Genomic DNA, 22588 nt, shown 5'->3' with positions numbered 1-22588 from the left:
CCTTTATCTAGTTATTAGATAAGAATGTGCAGATAGGACTTCCCTCTTCAGTTTGATTTTTAGCCACCTCCTTCCTTCCAAACAGATCTCTGGGAACTTTTGTTTTATTTCCACCAAGACCTCTTCCTGAGGAGGTAGCTTAAAACGGTAAAGATGCTCAGAAAAGCATGGTTTGCCTCTGTGGTAACATCAGAAGCAAGAAGTGTTGCTATGCAGATGTGTTACCTCTGTCATGGCTGTGACGATTGGAAATGTTTTTACTAACTACCTTAACAGCACTTTGACCTTTCACAGTGATCCTGCTCAAAGAAAGTTGGCAATCTTAAAATGACCCAGCCAGGTAGAAAGGAAGCCGGATAGCCCACAAATGAGACTTCTGTTAAAGAACTCTTGTCTGTTGGGGGGGCGGTATCCAGTGCAGCTAGGTTGGAAGGCAGAGACCCCATTTCAAACTAGCAGTGAATAAAGGTACACAGACCACGTTTTCTGTTTCCTTCCCTGAGACGTGATACATTTCCAGGAAAAGAAACCTCAGGTGGGGAGAACAGAAATGACTGCATTTTGGTTTGAGCTGGGCAGTGTTCTGCCCTCCTGCCCCCACAATAAACCATGAGAAGGAGAGGGCCTAGTGTGATACTAGTTTATTGTGTTCCCCATCCCTCATTACCGTGACTGCCTCTTAGCATGGTTTCATTCCTTGCTTGTGCAGGGTAAGGGTCCAGGCATGCTGGATCTGTAATTAGTGCAAAGAAAGGCTTCACAAGGGGTGTCTAGGGCTTCAGCCAAATAAAGTCAGAGAGGTGGAGCAACTGCCCAGGGAAATTAACGAAAGTCGCTGTCACCACTCCTTTAACCAGCTGATGGCCTCTCACTAATCACCCACAGTGAGGTTCATTACCTGGTCCACCCTGCTGAAGGGCAGAGCCTGTCGTCAGATCAATAAATCTTAGGGCAGTGGAGAGCCCTTTGGTAACAGGCTCGAAAGACATGGCTGGACTGGGAGAGCTGGCCAACTTAAATCGGTTCTGAAACCATTGTGTTTAATCCTGAAGTATATTAGATAAAAGTAGGAAAGGAAAAATTTTTTCTGCATGTTATATGCAGGGTGTCTGTATAGAGGAAACAGTTAAAAGTATTTTATTTTATTAGCCTAAGAGATTTGTGTCCATCTTTTAGATACTTATTTCTAAACAATTATATTGAATAATTGTGCCTGGAGAGATATTCAGGTTATCTTGGACAGAAAGTCACTGTGAGCACCCAGTGGAGGGAGGGATGCTCATTCAATGAGGTCTATGATTTTCTTATCAGGTTGCTGCTATTTATTCTAATTCCTGTGCTAGTGGCTCGTTTCCTTCCTTCCTCCCTTTGTTTTCTTTTCTTCTTTCCAGTTTGAGCTAAAGTGTTATGAAAAAGAACCAATTCTTGCTTCTCAGGGAATTTCTCAGAACCTGCTTTGATCTAAGAATTCTTTGCTCTTGGGTGTCCTTGGTTAGTGCAATAAGACAAGGAATAATGGGTGCCCTAACGTCACGTTCCCCATATTTTATTATTTCTTTTCTGTGCTAAAGTACAGGAATATCTGCTTTGCGCCAAACCAGGGGCCATCAAAATACAAAAATTGAACCAGCCCATCCTTGAGGACTTCACACTGTAAGAATCAGGTTCATCACTTTCTTGCATAGACCTTTGGCTGTGCGCTTCCTTCAGACCTCCCTCAGCGATGTGTTTGGCATGCTTGCAGTCGCCCCACCTGCCCCTTTATAAGCCTGAGGAGGATAAGTCAACCTTCCTGCTCTTGCATTCTAGTGAAATACTGCCTCATTGTACACCCATCAAAGGTTGGCTAATGACCCTTATTTGGAGTGAGTTTCCACATGAAGAGCCATGATCATCTCATACCTCTCATTCCTGCCTCAGTTTCATAGAAAAGGCACAAAAGTAGAATCTTCACTAGATGTCTGTGATGTATGTGTAAGTCCCTGAGCTTGGCAAATCAATTGAGCTTGTCAGAAAGTGCAGGTAAATGTACCCACTTAAAAAAATCTCATGTGGCTAGTGCCCAGCTCAAAATTATTCTAAACACTGTTGATTGCCACCCAGAGTCAATTTAATTTGCCAGGGGTGGAGGAATGCAGTGGAGGAGTACAGTGAGGGGAATCCTTGGCGTTGGTGAAATTCTAGGAAGCACTAGCTTAGAGTGGGTGATACAGCAGTCTGAGTGCTCCTGGCCCCAACCAAGAATGGAATAGTAAGACCAAAAACAGACAGAAGCTTACTGCCATGCCGTACTTTTTTTTTGACTAGTCATGATTTACTGGACTTATTTTTTTTAACTTTACTGAGATATAATTAACATATAATAAAATATCTTTATGTAACCACTACTACCACCACCACACAAAAAAAAGACTGGTAAGATTTTATTGGAATTGCATTAACTTTATCGATCAACCTGGGGGAGAATGGACACTAATATTTTTTCAAGTTCATGATCATAACCTGTTTATTTATACCTTTAAACTTTTCTCATTTTTTATACTTTGATTTTATCTTTAATTAAATTTATTGGGGTGACATTGGTTAATAAGATTACACTGGTCTCAAGTGCACATTTCTATCACACATGCTGTGCAATAGTGCACTGTGTGCCCAGCACCCAAAGTCAGATCATCTTCCATCACCACGTTTATCCCCACCATAAAGGAGACACACCTCAACAGCAAGCAGACAATCCAGTTAAAAATGGGCAGAGGACCTGATCACACAGCTCTCCCAAGAAGACATATAAATGGCGAAGAGATGGCAAGAGATGGTTGAAAAGATGGTAACCACCGTACTGTTGTCTGTGTCTGAGTTTCAGTTTTATACCCCACGTGTGAGTGAAATCACATGGTGCTTAGCTTTTTCTCAGTGACTTATTTCACTTTGCAAAATATTCTCTAGGTCCATTCACATTGTCACAAGTGGTAGCATTTCATCTTTTCTTATGGCCAAATAGTATTCAATTGTATATAGGTACCACATCTTCATCCATCCATCCATCCATCCATCCATCCATCCATCCATCCATCCATCGAAGGACACTTTGGTTGTTTACATGTCTTGGCCTCTGTGACTAATGATGCAGTGAACATAAGGGAGCATATATCTTCATGAATAAATGTTTTCAAATTTGGGGGGTAGGTACCCAGAAGAGGGGTTGCTGGACCATATGGTAACTCTGTTCTGAATTTGTGGAGGAACTGCCATACTGTTATCCATAGTGGATGTGCAGGTTCACCACCAGCAGTGAATGAGGGTTCCTTTCTCTCCAAAACCTTTCCAACACTTGTTATTACCTGTCTTGTTGATCATAGCCATTCTAACAGGTATAAAGTGGTATCTTATTGTAATTTTTTAAAATAAAAAAATATTTTTTTCATTATCATTTAGTCCCCTTATACCCTTTCCCCTCTGCGGTCACCATGCCATTGTCCATGTCTCCTTTTTCCTTTTTGCTCATCCCTCCACCCCTCACCTCGCCACCCCTTAGCTGTCATCCTGCTCTCTATCTATGAGTCTGCTGATTTGCATTTTCCTAGTAGCTAGTAAAATTGAGCATCTTTTCACCATTCGTATGTCTTCTTGGGAGAAGTGTGTGATGAGGTTTTCTGCCCTTTTTTAATAGGATTGTTTGTTTGTTTGTTTGTTTGGTGTTGAGTTGTGTGAGTTGTTTATATATTGGGTTGGCCTAAAAGTCCACTTAGTTTTTTCCATAAAATAAAAGTCACAGTTTTCATTTTACCAATAACTTTATTGATTTAGATATTTTGAGTATGTCGGCTATCTCCCACTCTTGGCTTCTGGTGCAGGGGTCCCCAACCCCTGGGCCATGGATCAGTATCCCTCCATCTGTGGCCTGTTAGGAACTGGGCCACATAGCAGGAAGTGAGCAACGGGCGAGCAAACAAAGCTTCGTCTGTATTTACAGCCGCTCCCTGTCACTTACTGCCTGAGCTCCACCTCCTGTCAGGTCAGCGTGGTGTTAGATTCTCATAGGAGCAAGATCCCTACTGGAACTGAACATGCGAGGGATCTAGGTCAGGTGCTACTTTTGAGAATCTGAGGCCTGATGATCTGAGGCAGGGCTGAGGCAGTGATGCCAGTGCTAGGGAGTGGCTGCAAATACAGGTTATCATTAGCAGAGAGTTTTGACTGCACAGAGATGGTAATAAAGGAATTGCTTGCAGACGCATATCATAACCCTACCAGTGAGTGGCAAGTGACAATTAAGCTGCCTCTGGTGGCAGGCTTTGTTCTATCCCTAAATATTTCATTTTTGTTTTACAAAAATGGTTTTTACATTTTATTTATTTTATTTTATTTATTTACTTATTTATTTTTAGAGAGGGGGGAAGGGAAGGATAAAGAGAGGAAGAGAAACATCAACGTGTGGTTGTCTCCCATGTGCCCCCACTTGGGGACCCGGCCTCAGCCCAGGCATGTGCCCTGACTGGGAATCAAACCAGCAACCCTTAGGTTTGCAGGTTGGCACTCAATCCACTGAGCCATACCAGCCAGGGCTATTTTTTTATTTTTAGAGAGAGAGGGGAAAGGAGGGAGAAAAAGAGGGAGAGAAACATCGATGTACAAGAGAAACAGTGACCTGTTACCTCTCATACACCCCCAACTGGGGACCTGGCCCACAACCCAGGCATGTGCCCTGACTGGTAAACCAACAACTCTTTGGTTCACAGGCCAGCACTCAATCCACTGAGCCACACCAGCAAGGACTATAAGTGGTATTTTTTTTTAAGATTTTATTTATTTATCTTTAGAGGGGAAGGGAAGGAGGGAGAGAAACATCAATGTATGGTTGCCTTTTGTGCATCCCCTGCTGGGAGCTGGCCTGCAGGGAACCAGCCTGCAACCCAGGTATGTGCCCTGACTGGGAATCGAACCATGATTGTCTGGTTCTCAGGCCCGCGCTCAATCCCCTGAGCTACATCAGCCAGGCCTATAAATGGTATTTTTAAATTTTAATTTCCAGTTGTTTTTCACTAGTATACAGAAATATAATTATTTTTAAATTGACCTTTCCCCCTGCAACTTTAATAAATTCATTTATCCTTTTTGGAGAGTCTTTAGAATTATTTCTGTTTGCAACCATATTGCATACAAATAAATTCAGTTTTACTGCTTTCTTTAAAATCTGTAAGCCTTTATTTATTTTTTTAATCCTCACTCATGGACATGCTGTTGGTTTTAGAAAGGGGGGAAGGAGGGAGGGAGCAAGAGAGATGCAACCCCAACTGGACCCACAACCTAAGAAGCAGGACACTACCGCAGCCACACCAGCCAGGGCTGTAAACATTTAGTTTCTTTTTCTTTTCTTATTGCACTGGCTAAGGACTCTAGTACAATATTGCAGTGGTTAAGAGCAAACATCTTGCCAGATCTCCAGGAGAAAACATTTGGTCTCTCATCATTAAGTGTGTTAGCTATAAGTTTTCATAGATTCCCTTTATGAGGTCGAGGAACTTCCTTTCTATTCCAAGTTTGCTGAGATTTTTAAGTATAAATGGATGTTTAATTTTCTCAGTGCTTTTTCTCTACATATTGAGATGATCATATGGATTTTTGCTTTTATTCTGTTACTGTGGTGACTGAATTTTAAATATCCAACCATACATTCCTGGGATAAACCCCTCTTGATTATGATATAGTATTTAGTTTATATAGTACAGAATTTGAACTGCTAATATTTTGTTGATTATTTTTGTGTCACTGTTTGTGAGGGATATTACTTCATAGTTTAGTTTCCTTGTGATGTCTTTGTCTAGTTTGGGTAGTAGAGTTATTCTGCTCTATAAAATGAGTTGGGGGGTATTTCTTCCTTCTTTTAAAGAAAAAAAAGTTTGTAAAGGATTGGTAGTAGCTCTTGGTTAACGATGAATAGAATTTACCAATGAAGGTATCTGGACCTACAGTTTCCTTTGTGAGAAGTGTTTTTTACACAACATTTTATTATGAGAAATTTCAAACATACAGTAAAATTGAAAAATATATGTGAATACCAATATAACCACCACCTAGATTGTCATTTACATTTTACTATACTTTACCACATAATTTGATCCATAAGATGGATCTGAATCAATCCATGTTATTTTTATATATTCACAATAAATTGCATTTATTACTATACTTCTGTGGGCAGTATTTTAATTACTAATTTAATTTCTTTAATAGAGTTAGGGAGAATCGGATTTTCTACTTGTTCTTTTTTTTAAAATCAGTAATCATTTTATTTTTAAATTTTATTCAATTACAGTTTGCATTCAATATTACTTCATACTAGTTTCTATGCTAGCAGTTAGACAATCATATACTTTACAAAAATGTTCCCCCAATATTTCTAGTACCCACCTGGCGCCGTACATAGTTATTACAATATTATTGACTGTATTCCCTGTGCTGTACTTTACATCCCCATGACTGTTTTGTAATGACCAATTTGTACTTCTTAATCCCTTCAATCTTTTTTACCCCATGTCCCATTCAATCTCCCCTGTGGCTACCATCAGTCTGTTCTCTGTATTTCTGAGTCTATTTCAATTTTGTTTGTTTATTTTGTTCTTTGGATTCCACATATAAGTGAAATCACATGGTATTTGTCATTCTCTTGACTAACTTATTTCACTTAGCATAATTCCCTTTAGATCCATCCATGTTTTGATTACTATATAGCCTTTTATAGTTTGATATCAGGTGGTGTGATACCTCCAACTTTGTTTATCTTTCTCAAGGTTGCTGGAACTATTCGGCGCCTCTCATGGTTTTGTATAAATTTTTTTATTATTCTAGTTCTGTGAAATACGGTGTTGGTATTTTAATAGGAATTATGCCGAATCTATAGATCGCTCTGGGTAGTACAGATGCTCTCATGATGCTTGTTCTTCCTGTCCGTGAGTGCGGAATATGCTTCCATTTCTTTGGGTTGTCTTCAGTGTCTTATAGTTTTCCGAGTACAGGCCTTTACCTCCTTGGTTAAATTTATTCCTAAGTATTTTTTTTTATGTAATGTAAATGGAATTGTTTTCTTAGTTTCCCTCTCTGATAGTTTATTATTGGTGACAAAAATGCAACCAATTTATGAATATTTATTTTGTATCTTGCTACTTGGCTGAATTATCAATTCTCATAGTTTTTGGTGGAATCTTTAGGGTTCTTTATATACGTATTATGTCATCTGCAAATAATGACAGTTTTACTTCTTCCTTTCCAATTTGGATGCCTTTTATTTCCTCTTTTCGTCTGATTACCGTGGGTAGTACTTCCAGGTTTTCTAGTGGTTCTTGAGCCTTAAACTATAGTTTGTGTCTTTGAGGAAGTTCATTCTTAGAGGTTGTTGAATTCATTGGCATAAGTCACACAAATGTTCTCTCTTTTTTCTTTAAATGCCTATAGGTTTTATCATTCATGATATAGGTAATGTGTGTTTTCTATTTTGTTTCTAATCAATCTGGCCAGAGGTTTATCAATTTTATTAATTTTTTCAAAGAATCAGCTTTTTGTTTCATTAATTTTATTTTGTTTTTCTGTTTCTATTTTATCGATTTATATTATTTGTTACTTCCTCTGTTTTAATTTGCTCTTTTTTCTCATTATTTTTAGATGGCAACTTAGTTCATTGATTTTTTAACTCTTCTTTGCTAGTATAAAAATTTAGAGCTATAAAATTTCCATGTTAGCCCTGGCTGTTGTAGCTCAGTGGATTGAGCGCGGGCCTGTGAATCAGACAATCGAGGTTCGATTCCCAGTCAGGGCACATACCTGGGTTGCAGGCTGGTTCCCTGCAGGCCAATTCCCAGCAGGGGACGCACGAAAGGCAACCATACATTGATGTTTCTCTCCCTCTCTCCTTCCCTTCCCCTCTAAAGATAAATAAATTTAATTTTAAAAAAATTTCCATGTTAACAACATCCTACAAATTTTGGTATGCTCTGCTTTCATTTTCATTCAGTTCAGAAATATTTTCTCATTTATTTAGAAGTATGTTGTTTTGTTTTCATTATTTGGGGATTTTCCAGATAAATTTTTGTTACTAATTTCTTTTTTTAAAAAAATATTTTATGTATTTATTTTTAGAGAGAGGGGAAGGGAGGGAAAAAGAGAGGGAGAGAAACATCAATGTGTGGCTGCCTCTCAAGTGGCTCCCACTGGGGACCTGCCTGCAACCCAGGCATGTGACCTGACTGGGAATTGAACTGGTGACCCTTTGGTTCATAGCCCACACTCAGTCCACTGAGCCACACCAGCCAGGGCTGTTACTAGTTTCTTATTTAATTCTCTGGTAGTTTGAAAGTATACTCCATGTGATTTCAGTTTTTATCGAGATTTGTTTTATGGTCCAGCATATAGTCTTGTTTTGTTGAATGTTCTATATGCATTTCAAAAGAATATATATTCTATTGTTGAGTAGAATTTTCTATATATTTGCCTCTAGATCAAGTTGGCTGGTAATGTTGTTTAAACCTTCTATATATACTGATTTTCTGTCTACTTGTTCTGTCAGTTACTGAGAGAAATATTGAAACCTGCAACTGTAATAGACTTTTCTATTTCTTTTTTCAGTTTTGTCACTTTTGATTCACTCGGGATTTTAAAGATGTGTTACTAGGTGTACATACATATAGAATTGTGTTATTAATGAACTAGACCCTTTATCATTATAAAATTTCATTCTTTATTCTTGATAAGATTCCTTGTTCTGAAGTTTCCTTTGTCAGATATTAGTATAACAAATCTACCTTCTTTCAGTTAGTGTTTATATAACATTTTAATATCTTTTTTATTTTCAACAAATTTGTCTTTATATTATACATAGATTTCTTTTTGATAGCCCATAGTTGAGTTGTGATTTAATATCCAGTTTAACAATCTCTGCCTATTAATTAGAGTGTTACATTTAATTTATCAGTATGGCTGAGTTAAAATATTCCATCTTGCTTTTTTTTTTCTCCTATCTGTTCTTCATTCATTTTTTTCCTGCCTTCTTTTGGATTAACTGAGTATTTTTAGTACTTGATTTTATGTTTACTGTTGACTTTTTAGCTATACCTCTTCATTTTTTTTTTAGTGTTTGTCATAGGGCTTACAATACGCACCTTTAAACTGATCACAGTGTACCTTTGAGATAATGTTCTATGGCTTCATATAACATGTAATCACCTTGCAATAGTTTATTTCCATCTGTCCCCTCCTGTCCCTTGTTCTAGTGTTGTCATACAGTTTTCCTCAATGGTTACTACAGGTTTCACAGTACATTGTTGTTCTTTTTTGCTTTAAAGAGTTCATTATCTTCTTTCCTCAGTTTTACTTTTGGAAAACTGCCTGGCAGTGGCTATCCCACCCTGATGTCAGACGGCTTTGTGTTGTGCCTGAAAAACTGCTCAGTCTCAGATCTCTGTTGGACTGAATTCCAGCAGAATAAGAATTAGGAGACACTAAGGAAAAGACTGTGACCTGACAGCAACTTGTGTTCGTTACCTTCTCAGTTTGGCCTGACATCTACAGTATAACTTATCTGGGGAGAGTATTTAAGTCTGTCACCAGCCCCCCCAGTCCAGGCAACATGTGTGGCCTCTCTGCCAGGCTGGCAAATGAGCATAAAATCACAAGATACCAATAGAGAAACTTACTCAGACTTCTTATAGATAGGAAATAAATGTGGACTGCAACAAGACATTTGCAATGGGATGTCACGGAAAAGAGACTATGGAGTCAGAAACCTGGGTTCAAATTTTTGCATCATTATTTACTAATTATATGCTCTTGTCCTTGTCTTGTCCTGGCTTTAGTTTTTTTATCTGTAAAATAGTCATCATCATCATAATATTTCTAACAATATTATGAAGATTAGGGGTGATACAGAAAATAAACATAAAAATATATGATAGTATCTAGCAAATAAAAGGTGCCAAATCAATGAAGGCTGTTGAGATGGAAACAAAGGAAAACAGAAAGAGAAAGTACTTGATGAATTCAAGTAAGATGAATCAGGTGGTTAAAATGGTGGCCAGGAGGATGCAGAGTCATCACTCATATTTGAGGACAGTGACATGGAAGGCAGCCGGACCTCTTTTTTGGCAGTGTTACCATAGCAATAAAACTATAAAAACAATAGTTCAGCGAGGAGCCTTTGAAATCACCTATCTGATACCTAATTCATAGCCCTGTTTTCACATAGGAAGGAACAGATGTCCAGAAAGGTAGTTAACTACCCAAAGACACGAAGCTGGAATTAGAAATGAGTTTTCTTACTCCCAGTCCAGTGCTCTTCCTACACTGGCAGCCTGTTCTCACTTGGGGCACATTTCTGAATTTACAGGTTAAACTTGATCTCTCAGAGAACAACCATTCAGGCAATTCAAATTCACTCCCAGCAAGTGAGAGGATGGTCTATGGGGAGCTAGAAAGGTAACCTGGTAAAGCAGTTTGATGTTTGACCTTCAGTGATTTCTGGGTCCTCTGAGCTCCAGGGATTGTGAGCTTCCACCAGCTCTGCTCTTGGGTAGCTGGTATAAACCACCGGCAAAACTCATTATCAGCAAAATAGGTTTCCGTTTTCATTTTAATTACTTAATACCCATTTAGAAGCTTGAAATTCAAAGGTCTTTAATTAATTGGGCTTCTTTGATCACAGCTATCAGGTGATCTCTAGGCTTGGGTGGGCGTTAAAAGGATTCACTGAATCTCTTCTACAGTGATTGCTCATACCTCAGGGCCAACATTCCATTCTCCAAAAGACGCTGTGACTGGTCTGTTCCCACTCCCAGGGTGTTCCACTTGAACTCAGCCAAATCTCTAATCATAGAAGAAATTCATCTCTGGATGATTGGAAACAGATATAATAGTTAAAAGGAAGAAAGAAGGAGGATTTTAAGAGGATTTTTCATGGTAATAGCCATCTATTTCTCCCACTGGCCTCTGGCATCTGATCTGCTTCAGATATTTTTTTTTTTCACCAGTTAGAGATTGTGGCTTTTGGCCCCATTTCTTCCACAAACCAGGAAAGGAGAGCTTGAGAGATCAGGCTCTGAAACCATAAGCAAGAGCATCATCACAAGACATAGTCTAGACATCGCCTTTGCCTCTGTCTCCCATCAGTGAGAGGGAGCTGAGCTGCTACTGCTTATTCTGATGATGGTAAAATGATGACAGATTTCGTTCCATAGAAAGTTGTTGGGAAACAAAGTTCATCCCTGACAGTGATTCCAGATTTGGGACGAACCTGTCCTTATGCCACAGAACCAAGAAGGTCTGGCTAACAGGTCTGCTCTCCATGCCACCCCTCTAAACTGTTCTTTGCTGTAGCATAATGTCCTGTTTCTAAGAGGAGTGGTGCTCCCCTGACCAGTGTGGCTCAGTTGATTGGGTGTCATCCCACAAAGTGAAAAGTCGTCAGTTCAATGCCTAGTCAGGGCACATGCCTAGGATGCAGGTTCCATCTTTGGTCAAGGCACAAACAAGAGGCAACTGATCAGTGTTGCTCATATCAATGTTTCTTTCTCTCTCTCTCTCCCTCCCCTCTCTCTAAAAATATACAATAAAATAATCCTGATGTCTCTGGTCTTAAGTGTGACTATTGCCTCATTGAGGACACAGTACCAGGGAGGGAGGGAAGGAGGGAGGGAGGGAGGGAGGGAGGGAGGAGTGTTGCGCACAAAGTAGTCTTTCAGTGATGGTCAGTGGCCAATGGGACAGCCAGAGAGGAGAAGGTGGTCCAAGTAGCTGCAGGCAGTTTTTATGGTATGCAGACTGAGGTCTCCCTCTCCTTGTCCGTGGAGGACAATAGAAATCAGATACATATTTTCTCAGCCAGGAAGACTGAAACCTTTTCCTTTCTACTACTTGGGGAATTTGCTGAAACTCAAAGAAGATAACTTTTCTCCTAAAAATGAGAATGACCTACTCAGGGCATTAGGGCTAGAATGCTCTATAATTTTGGCAAGAGACTGAACAGAAATTGGAGCCCTGATCTTTCATTTTCTCTGAAAGGACCTAATCTAATCTCCCACCGTCCTTTACTTTCCCTAAACGAGACCTTTCCCAGCACTGGTTATGGGTTTTCCAATGAGAAGCAGCCCTCTTGTCTCCCAGAAGCAATAAAGGTTTATCCCTAACCTTGTAATTTCACCAGTCTAAGAACAGGCTCTCAGAGGCGTTCTTACAACTAGGTGACTTCAGTTAGTGATCAGGTGTTGGACTGCTTGGAAGGGAAGTTTTGGTGAGACAGAAGCAAAAAAAAAAAAATTTTCTTCCTCCCTAATCCCTACTTATTCTTCCAAATTCAGGACTAGTTAAAGCTGAACAAGGAGTACTGCAAAGATGTCTCCAAGTAAAGACCTTGGTGCATCACTGTGGGACTTGTTTATGCCTGGACCCTGAAAAAAGTTTCAGCCAATCGCTAATAATTTTCAAGATACCATTGTTAAGGCCATGGCTCTAGAGTCAGTCTGCCTGGACTCATTCCCTAGCTTCACCCTGCACTCACTAGCAGGCTGGAGCTGGGTGAGTCTCACTGTACTTACTCATCTGTAAAATGGGGGTGATAATACTAATGTTTATCATACAGGGCTGGTAGTGAGGATTAAATAAGGTAATGTATATAAAGTGCCAAGCATATTGCTTGACACACAGAAAGTGCTTGATAACCTTAGCTGTTATTATTATCCCTTTCATTTTAATATGTCTCCATGAACTGCTGCTTTTTAGGACCTGAAAATCCAATACCTGTTATAAATAAGTAGATGCTGCCCTCCCTGACTTTCTGGAAGAGACCTGTCCTCTACAGGCTTACCAGTAAGGGATTCACTGTGGAGGGAAGGACACGCGGCGTTGAGGTGCACACATTGGCAGGTGTAGATGGGCAGAGTGGCATGCCCTCTTCCGGAGAAACAAGCTTGCCGCTACTGTCAGTTTCCTCACTGAAACTGGGACACAGCTTGATTCTCAGGGCTCAGAAGAAAGAGACCCAGTGTTACATTATAGATTTTCCACAAGGCCTCACAGAGTCCTAAGAAACAGTAAACATCCAACATGCTTGTGGACTTATTTAGTAACACTCAGGCCCAACCAAAAAGGAAAGGAATCTCTCACCAAGGTCACACAGTAAGATTAGAGCTAAGCCATTACCGTACACCCAGCACTGTTCTCAGCACTCTGATAGATTACCAAAGCCCTCAGAGCCAAGTTCTGCTTTTAAGGAGCTAACAAGCAAAATGAGGAATCAGAGTAAACCACCATGAAGTGCATACCCACAGATGTAAGCACATAACAGGGTTGAGCCAGTAACACTGGGTTGGTTTGGAGTCAGCTGCAAAACCAGTGCATGGGCAGCCAGGTTGAAATCGTGTCACACCTTTTAAGACAGGGAAAAGGAAGATATTCAAGGTTTCTTCTGTTTTATCTACCACCTCCTCCACTTTCCCTTACTGTGTCGGCTAATTCTGAGGGCAGAGTCCCCCATCAGCAAGCAGGCCCCTGAACAGCAGCCCTGGGGAGGGCCATTCCCTCTGACAGGTCTGTGGGTCTGGTGCCCACGGTTCGGGCTCTGTCGGGGCCTGCCGCCGCAAGGGCAGGCTGTTCAGGCTCAGGCCTGGTGCTGAAAATAAATCCTGCAGAAAGGATGAGCAAAAGGTTGAAAGGAAGGGGAAGAATGTCACTTTACTCCCCAAATATACAGTCCACAGTTTCAGTTTCTTCAAAACCAGGTTTGATACATTCTGCCATGCCCTTGTTAAGGTGTGTTCAAACTGAGAAGAAGGTGATGAAAAGAAGCTTGCTGTCAGGTCACATCCTTTTACTTGGTTGTCCCCTAGCTCTCATTCTGCTGGAAATTTAGTCCAACAGAGATCTGAGACTAAGCAATTTTTCAGGCACAAAGCAAAAGCCCTCTGCCACCAGGGTGGGATAGCCAGTGCCAGGAACTTTTCCAACTTGCCTATTCTCCTTTGCTGCTATCTTCAGAGTAGAAGTTAACTTCTCATTTCAAAGCCTCTGTTAAAACACATGGGGCACAGGCCATGGAACAGTCTGTGGGGAGTGTCCCTGTGAGTGCTGGGGGAAGGTGTGTGTCTGACCCCTCTTTAGCAATTCCACACTAACTCTGTGCGCTGGTATCTCTGTCCTTCCTGATCCTGCTGTGGCCAAGAGCCTTGGAAACCGTATGATGCAGGGTGGCCTCTGTGGGTATCTCTTCTCAGTGTTTCTTTAGTATAACCTGCGTCCCTGTGCACTTCCAAGGTCGGTAAGGCTGGCAGTGGGTACTGGGTATTCTCTGACTTGCGGCTGATGCACTGCCAGTTTACTCAGGACAGTGGGGTCATTATGGCAAGCCTGCTTTCATATTGATTGAGGCCTTCTCCTCACCAGAATATGCCATAGCCTACATGGAGATGTACAGGGCCCTAGCTCCAGGCTTATGGTTAAAACTATCTGCGGATTAATGAAACTACCAAATGCCCATTGTCACCAGAAAGAAGCTTTCGTCATAAAATTAGTAACCACTTACTGACTTCATTATGTGCCAGACACTGGACAGTCTTCTCATTCCATCTTCACATCAGCCTTAGCAGGTAGATAGTGTCATCTGCAGTGTGCAGATGAGGAAACTGAGACTTGGAGAGATGAAGTAATGTGTATCAGTTTACGTAGCTAATTAGTGGTTGATGGGCCCAAATTCAGGTCTCTCTGACCTCAAGGCCAATGTCAGGTCCTTCCCCTCAGGAGACCTCAGGGGAGGGATTTAGGTCCCCCGTCCCACCAGTTAGTTCTTCCCTAAACAGAGGCCATATGTGTCTTCCAGTTAGATCCAGAAGATGTTTCTTTCTGGTGAGCAGTCATTTATGCACACAGGATCTTCGAGGTAGTTTGAAGTGGGCTGTGAAGGCGGTTAGTTACTCTGGAGTCCCAAGAGTGGCTGAGCCATTGGGATAATAACATTTCCAACAATTGTATGTTACTTTCGGGAACTCGAAACTTTTATTCCTGTGTCATTTTAGGAAGCTAAATTTAAGTTCTACTTCATAGAGAAAGGCTAAGGCTCAGAGAGGTTAGGTGAATTATCTGAGATCCCACAGTGAGAGTGGGACTCCCAGTTCTGTCCGGTCAGGCCTCTTGCTAGGTTCCTGTCTGCCGAGGGCCAGTACGGACTCCTTGGAGAGCGTGTGACCTGTAGTCAGGTGACTTACTGACTTTGGAGCTGCCTGGAGCTGAGGTGGTGGGCCTCTTTCTAGGAAGCCCACAAGCCCAACAACTGATGAAAGAAGGTAGGCTTGTACTTGGAAGGTAGACTGTTACCTGATGGATTAGGGAGGAACCTCATCCTGGCGGGGCCTGGAAGCCAGAGGCTGAGGTTGAAAATTACGGTGAAACCTACGACCGGTAGGCACAAGGGCGTTGGGAGGCAGCCCACTGACTAAGTGCTGCTCCTGCCAGGTCCCGGGCCAGTAGTGAGTGTGGGGCCCAAATGCAACACATTTCTTAAAGCCCAAAGCTAGAGAGAGCAAAGTCCCAAACTAGGAAAGTACCCCTGGTGCTCCAAAGTCCCAAATGGGCTAGAGCCCATGCCTAGGCTTGGAAGGTCATCTTCTTTTAGGAATTTAAGAGAAGTGATGAGGCAGGAAGTGGCAGAGGCCAGGGGAACTGAAAGGCAATTTTCCCCTGGGTGAAAGAGGGCGAAAGGAAGTAAGGTCAGGACAGAGGAGAGCTGAGATCGTGCACCAAGTCCAGCAAGCCCCCTGGTTTTCTTCTAAGGAGCTGATAGCTCAGGGCCCTTCTTTGCTTTCACCTTCCTGCAAGAAACTGAACTAAGCTATTCTGGCAAAAGCCAGCTTTACTGGGAAAGGACAAGTCCCTGCTCTGAGTGAGATCTTAGAATTTCTACTCTGCCCTGGCACGAAGAAAAAGCCCAGGTGATGGAGTCAGCCTTGCCTGAGGCCCTTGGCCCTCGGGAAGTAGCATCTCTTGACATGCTGCACCTTCTCAGAAATTGGCTTTAGCATAATATTTGTCTTTTGGCATGTGACACCCCTCAGGGAGGGCTGAGACCAAGCTGCTGGGCTGTAGGTACTGCTGAGGCTGCTCATCGTTCAGAGTTCAAGAAGGCCTCCATGATTCTACCACGCCTGGTGTCTGAGGGCTGCTTCCGTCTTGGAGGAGTTGTGCTTTTTTCTGGGCTTGAGCCACTTGCTTCTGAGCCAAGGCCATGGCTGTGGATATTCTAGCCATGAACACAGCCCAGGTGCATGAGAGGGCCAAAGCACTTTGTGGGTAACTGCCATTGCTGGGTGCTGGACCTCCTGCTGATGGAGGCCCAGCACCCTTCTAAATGGCATTAGAAGCAAAGGAGCCAGCCCATATTGGGGTCTTTGGGTACATAACCAGGCAAAGTCGCCTTGAGGAACTTGGTGTCTGGAGGTAATGAGCCCAAAGCCTGGGCCAATAATACCTTTGCCCTAGTTGGCCTTTCCTCCCAAACTCGGGACACAGCCTTCCCTGTGTCTTCCATCCATACTCTCTCCTCAGGAATTTTTGTCAGGCAGAAGTGTTTGCTACCAAGTGAAGTCTGCCTTGGCACAAGACCAAACTGGTGAGAACAGCCCAGAGACACCTTTGAGCCCCACAAGAGTTCATCCTCAAGCCCTCTGACCAGTCCTGACTCTGGCTGACCCCTTCAGGCCCATCTGCCGTTAGAGCTCAGCCTCCCTCATTACTCACTCATTCTCCTAAGCTCCCTGCAGAGCTGGGAGAGCTCCATGATGCTACAGACTTCCCTCCCAGGTCCCATCAGGTTGCAAAACAGCTGTCCTCCAGATTACCCCAGTCAAAGCCATTCCCACTCCTGGTCCTTCCTTTCTGCCAAGCTCATTTTTTCTAACTTGATGTAGTGCCTCTCTTCCTAATTGTCCTTGCCTTTGAATCACGGTCTTATAAACTAAAGTCACATCAGGACCAGCTACAGTAGCTCCTCCCTTTTGGAAACACAGAGATCCAAGCTCCTGGAGTCGGTGGGGGTCTGAATCCCCACCACAGAAAGTCAGAGAGAGGCACGGTGGGGGAGAAAGCCCCTCATCGGAAAAAAAGATGACGTTATCTCTAGCTTAGTCTCGAAAGTGTCCCCTATACCCAAAGGCTGGGATACGCAAAAGATTGATCAGGCAATGGATAGGAAGACTGAGTTGGCGTTGAGAAATGAAAACAAGTGGCAGATGGTGCTGAGGAACATCCCAGGAATGAGGAAAGATGGCTCCCAAAAAGGGGAATGGAAGGAGACCCTGGCAAAGTCTCACTGAGCAACCGAGATAAGCTGGCCAGAGAAAGCTGAGAACACACTAACGATACTGAGATGTCGGTGAGCTTAGGCACGCGCTAGTCTGTGACCTCTTCTCATGCTCTTACCACACCCAGAGTTAGCAGCCTTGGAGGCCTGGCAGGACTAGGCAGGAAGAATGGGGAGTAGAAGAAATTAGACAGTAATCCTGGAACCCTGAGGAGCTGCACCCTGTGGCCAGAGTATTTTGGAGGGAGGGAAGGGGTGAGAAGTAGTGAGCAAGGTCTCCTGGGGGCATTGCCCCAGGCTAAATTCAATGCAGTGGGGCAGCAGGAGGGGCCTGCATGGGGCTGAGTGACCTAGAGTTTGCCTGGACTAAGCCCTGCTGGCCTTTGTCCTCCCCCAGGTGCTGGAGGTGGTGCGAGCTAACTATGACACCCTCACGCTGAAGCTGCAGGATGGCCTGGACCAGTATGAGCGCTACTCGGAGCAGCACAAGGAAGCGGCCTTCTTCAAAGAGCTGGTGAGTCTGCTACATCTTCATCTCTACCTGTGTCTTTTGGGGGCCCTTTCCCAGCCACTGGGTTCTGCTATGCAGGTGGGCGTCTGGGGAGCAACCTCAGTTTGCCAAAGGCTGAAGTAAGACTCGAGGAGACTGCTGGGATTGGGTGTGCAGCTTTCCTCCCAAAGCAGACCTGGACCAGGCAGTGAGAGAAGATACACCCCAGGAGACTGAGGCCAGGCTAAGGGGGTATGAGAAGCCAGAGGCAGCCATGGAGACAGCCCTTGCACTGTTCCAGCTGGGCCTGGGGTTCCAGCTCCCAGTGGTTGCTCTGGCCCATTATTCTGTATCATGTCCTCAGAGAAAATAACGAGAGTAATTGAATCTTCTCCTTATGCAGTCACTTCCTCAATCACTAGCTGGCTCCTGGTCCTAGTGCCGCCCCCCCTCAACCCCCCTACATCTAGTTCTCCAGTCTTTGCTCCCTGTCCCCACTCCCACTTTCCCATCACTCAGCTTCCTGCAGCCCCCATCCTCGGCCACCTGGAGCCAGTGAGCATTTGCTCTGCCTCCTACTCCGCCTCCCAGTCAGCCTCTCCCCACAGAGCTGGACTCTCCCCATGGATGGCCCTTCTGTGCTTTGCTCACAGCTGCTCTCAGAGAAAGCTCGGCCTCCCTGAGGTCCTGCCCCTTCGTCTGTCTGGTTGCACGTGAACATCCAGGACACACCGACCTCTTTACCTACTCCCGTGCCCTCTGACCTCCCACCACTGGGCCAGAGATTGGCATCAGCCCAGCTCTCACTACTCTGTGCCCAGTCCAAGATAGAGTGCAGGATCCTAGCTCATCGGTGTTGTACTGAACACGGCCCAACTCTGACCCTCATGTGCCATTCCTGGGATTTGGGACTTCCCAAGGGTGAGGAAGACATACTCCGGGGTAAGTTAGTTGGGAAAGGGGAAGCCATTAGTGTAAGGAGATAGAGTATTTTTATGGATTTGTTAGCAAGTCTTTAGGGTGATGAGCAATTACTGAGGGCCAAGATGTAACAAAGAGTAAGTTCCTGGGAGGTGAAGGGGGCTGTGGAGCAGAGGGCTAGAGGAGCTCCATCTCAAGGCTCCATGATGCTAGCTGCTACCACACTCAGTTCTCCTTACATCTGTGCCTCTGGCGTAGGGGGACGGAGGGGTCTGGTTGGGTGTGAGAGCTAATGAGCTGGAGCTGCTGGCTCTCCACCATGCCACCCTGTCCTCTGCCCCCAGCCGGCCAACTCCATTGCATTCACCATGGCAGAGGAGAAACTGAGGGAAAGCTCCCTGGGCTCTGGGGCCCAGCACAGATGCGCATGCTCTTTCTCCTTCCTCCCCACCCCCTTCTCTCTCACACAGCATTCACATCTGTTTCTCTTGAGCGAGTCTCCTTGGATTCCTCTCCGAGTGCACTAGGAGTAACAGGCTTGGCCCTCCAGCCCCTTCCCCTCAGGTCTTTGTCCCTGCCAAACCAGGCACCGCTTTCTGCAAGGTTCTGGGTTTGTGCGTAGAAAGAATGTGAGGTGAGCAGGAGGGACCCAGCAGGGGTACCCCCCAGACTTTTCCTCCAAAGTGGGAAGACATGTTTGTGGTATGGAAAGAGGGCTGCACCAGGAGTTGAGAAACCTGGGTCCTGCCCCAGGCCTGGACTCACTAGCTGTATGACCTGATCCTGGTCCTTAGCCTCCTTGGCTCATACTCCTGCCATCTATGCCAGACACGGGCTGCACCTCCAGACTTTCTTCCCAACCACCCAAAAGTTGATAAATACAAAGGGAGAGTAAGGAGACCAGAAACATCCAAAGGGCGGTACTCCAGAGCTGGAGTCTAGTAGCGTCAGTTTCTCCTCCACTAGACCACTGGCCAGGCCAGTCATCCTTCTGCGTGGCAGAGGCCCCGACAAAGGCCTGCCCTGCCCCCCTTCCCTGTCTGCTTGCTCCTGTCTTGTCAGGTGCTCAGATCCTCTTCTCCGTACTGAAGAGTTTTGGTCTCTCAATCTCTCTTCTTCCCACTATCAGCAAACGGAACTGTTTGCTTATTTGTCTACAGGGGTGATAGCTGTTGAGGGTTCATTTCCTAAGAGAAACTTCTAGCACTGACTCATGCTCTTGCCTTAGGCACTGCCCTCTACTGTTTGTAATGACGCTCTCCTCTTTTCTCTTTGCCTGTGTCCTCCTACCTTCCCCCACCCCTTCCCAGGTTCGATCCATTAGCACCAACGTGCGGAGAAACCTGGCCTTCCACACACTCAGCCAGGAAGTCCTGCTCAAGGAGTTCTCCACTATCTCCTGAGGCCCTGCCAGCCTGAGCAGCCACTGTCCGCCCTTATCCATGAGACTGCGGGGCTGGAGGGGGCATAGGGGAGAGGGGCTGTCCCCAAGGTTGGAGAACAACACAGACACCGAGTTCTCTTGGTGAAGGCTGCACTTCAGTGGAGCTTAGACAGCAGGTGCCAGGAGGGGCAAGCTGGGGGTAATTGGGGAGGGATGGGTGGGCACAGAGAGAAGCCTTCGAGAATGTAGGGCATGTCCAGGGGCCAGGGGGCTCCCTGGACATCCCCTCACATTTCCAATTCAGATTACAAGTTGTGGCTACTAACCGATTTCCAGGCGCTCTTGGGGCAAGCCTTCGGGTGATGCCAGCACCTTGAGGATCCATGGCTCTCCTAGGCTTCTGAAAACTGACAGCTCTCAGATCCAGGTGGAGCTAATTCTGCTTCTTCTGGCCTGGGGCCGAGCTGGGCTTGAAATCTGCCCCCGCCCCCGCCCCTGCTGGCCCTCTGTCCAGTCGTTCGGATTCTTAGCTCAGGCTTCGGGCAGGGTAGGAACGGAGTACCTGTTTTCTGTTTTCTAAACCCAGAGCTGACTTCTCTGGGAGACTGAAGATTAGAAGCCATCCAGTGCTGGGCTGTCCCGTCACCACTTTCTGGATTTGATTCTTGGTACCAGGAGTACCTGTTCGCTTTCCCCTACCCTCCAACCCATTGGCTCGTCAGCACTGTAGGGCCACAACTTGAGCTTTTCACTTTTAATCTGGTTTAGACTGTCTTGGGGGGGGTGTGAAGTAAACATTGACAGGTTTTCTGGAACCCTCAGGTGCCTACTTTGCTGGTTCCCTTTCCAGCAGCTTTCCCACCTCCCTAGCCACCCCCTCCTCTGGGAGCCTCTCCTGCCTCTGCTGAGCTCCCCTCCAGAGTTCCACCCCCTCACCCGGCTGTTGTTTACATCCAGCCTGCCTGAGAATTTCCTCTGGGGAGGAATCTGTTCCTGCTGTGGTTTGGTGCCTGGGAGGGAGAGAACCTGCTGGGGGCAGAGCACCCTCGTCTACCCTCGTGTACCAGAGGCCAGGTGAGCATCCTGGAGAGGCCATTTTGTCTACCTGTTTTCTGGGTGGAGCCACGGGCAAGTCTCCTGACTTTTGAGAAGTTGGCCTGTGATTCCTCTGGACAGTCTCTGGACTGCTGTAGGCAGCTACCTACCGCTGCCTCCTAGGTCGCTGCTGCTCTGAGATCCCCCCTTTCTGAAACACTTTCTAAAGCCTCAGGATGGCAGGGAGGAGGAGTGTGGAGGAAGTGCAGAAATCCAGCAGTGAGCGCAAGCCCGGGACCTTCTTGGTTGCTGTTCACTGAAACTTCAGGGGAGGGGTACTTGCCCTGCTTTGGAACCAGAGCTTTGGCTCCGACGTGGAGCGGACATGCTCTAGGACCAGAGGCTCCACCAACATGCTGCCAAGGAAGGAGGTAGATTCTCAAGAGATCAGCAGCTGGGTCACCTCTGGTCACTAGACAGACAGCTCAACCCGGGGCACTTAGTGTTTTCCACAGTGGTAAACCCTGGAGGAGCTGGAAGCTGTTGGCAAGCTGAAATTATTAAAAATTGATTTGTATGGGACAGTCTTTTTAGTGTCTTTTTTTTTTTCTTCCTCTTCTTAATCTCTTACCCAAAACTCACTTCCCAAACACAAAGTTAAAGTAATCTTCCAGGTGCCGGTGCCATCTGACTAGGCCCCCCTGCCATCCTTACAGACTCTCCTGGCTGCAGAGGAAGCAAATTCAGTTCGGAGGTGTAGCCTCCCATGCCTTCTGGGTGGAAGGAGGGAGAAGACAGTTCCCTTATCTCCAAACTTGGTATTGAGGACAGCAGCCCATTTGGGCAGCTCATGGATTCCTGCCAGTCTTTCCTACAATGTGCATTAGGGCAGGTCAAGGGCATGCGGTAATAAACAAAGGATTCCATCGTAAAGGCCCACGCATCTCTGGCCCATCTTATTCTAAGGACTCTAAACAGGAGTCCCATCCTATTCTAGAGTCAAACCCCAAAAGGAGCTGCCGTGCTCTGTCCTCCCCCCCTCGTCTGTGTCAGGTCTGTGCAGGACCCTGCAGAGCCAGGGGAGAGCTAGGAGCAGGACCCTGCTCCCAAAGACAGCCTTTTGGCTGCCTGTCCCCTTCTTATGCCCGACCATAATTTAGGCCCAGTTAACGGAATCAAATACTTGGAAATTAAATTCAGTTGAAGTTCAATGTGTTGGGGTCATTTTAGCTGAAACTTTGAGTCTCAACGGGTCACTCCTCCAAAGGAGCCATGAGGCTCGCAGGAATTCCTGGAACACTGCCGCCATGCACCCAGACCCCCCAGACACTGCCCCGCCTCTGTCCTCTCTGGGGTGTTGCGGGCTCTCTGGTGCATTGGGGGGCCTGGGCTAGGAGCCCAGGCAGCATCCTGGGGAAGGTCAGAAGAG

The 22588-nt window shown here is 45.1% G+C and overlaps 1 protein-coding gene across 3 annotated transcripts in view; it reads left to right on the top strand.

The window, feature by feature from the left end:
* ARMH3 (armadillo like helical domain containing 3) overlaps positions 1-21741 on the top strand; it is a 181564-nt gene extending 159823 nt beyond the window's left edge. For all 3 annotated transcript variants that reach the window (XM_037159420.2, XM_037159422.2, XM_037159421.2), the window contains exons 25-26: positions 17727-17843; positions 20051-21741. In XM_037159420.2, the coding sequence (XP_037015315.1) occupies positions 17727-17843; positions 20051-20143 (210 nt within the window). In that variant the 3' untranslated portion in view covers positions 20144-21741. The remainder of the gene's footprint in view (positions 1-17726; positions 17844-20050) is intronic.
* The last annotated feature ends 847 nt before the right edge of the window (positions 21742-22588 follow it).

Source organism: Artibeus jamaicensis, unplaced genomic scaffold, assembly GCF_021234435.1.
Source record: "Artibeus jamaicensis isolate MK-2021 breed Jamaican fruit bat unplaced genomic scaffold, CSHL_Jam_final contig_490, whole genome shotgun sequence".
In the NCBI taxonomy this organism is placed as follows: Eukaryota; Metazoa; Chordata; class Mammalia; order Chiroptera; family Phyllostomidae; genus Artibeus; species Artibeus jamaicensis.
The sequence above is the reverse complement of the archived record's forward strand: the minus strand, read 5'-3'. Positions and strand labels throughout refer to the sequence as shown.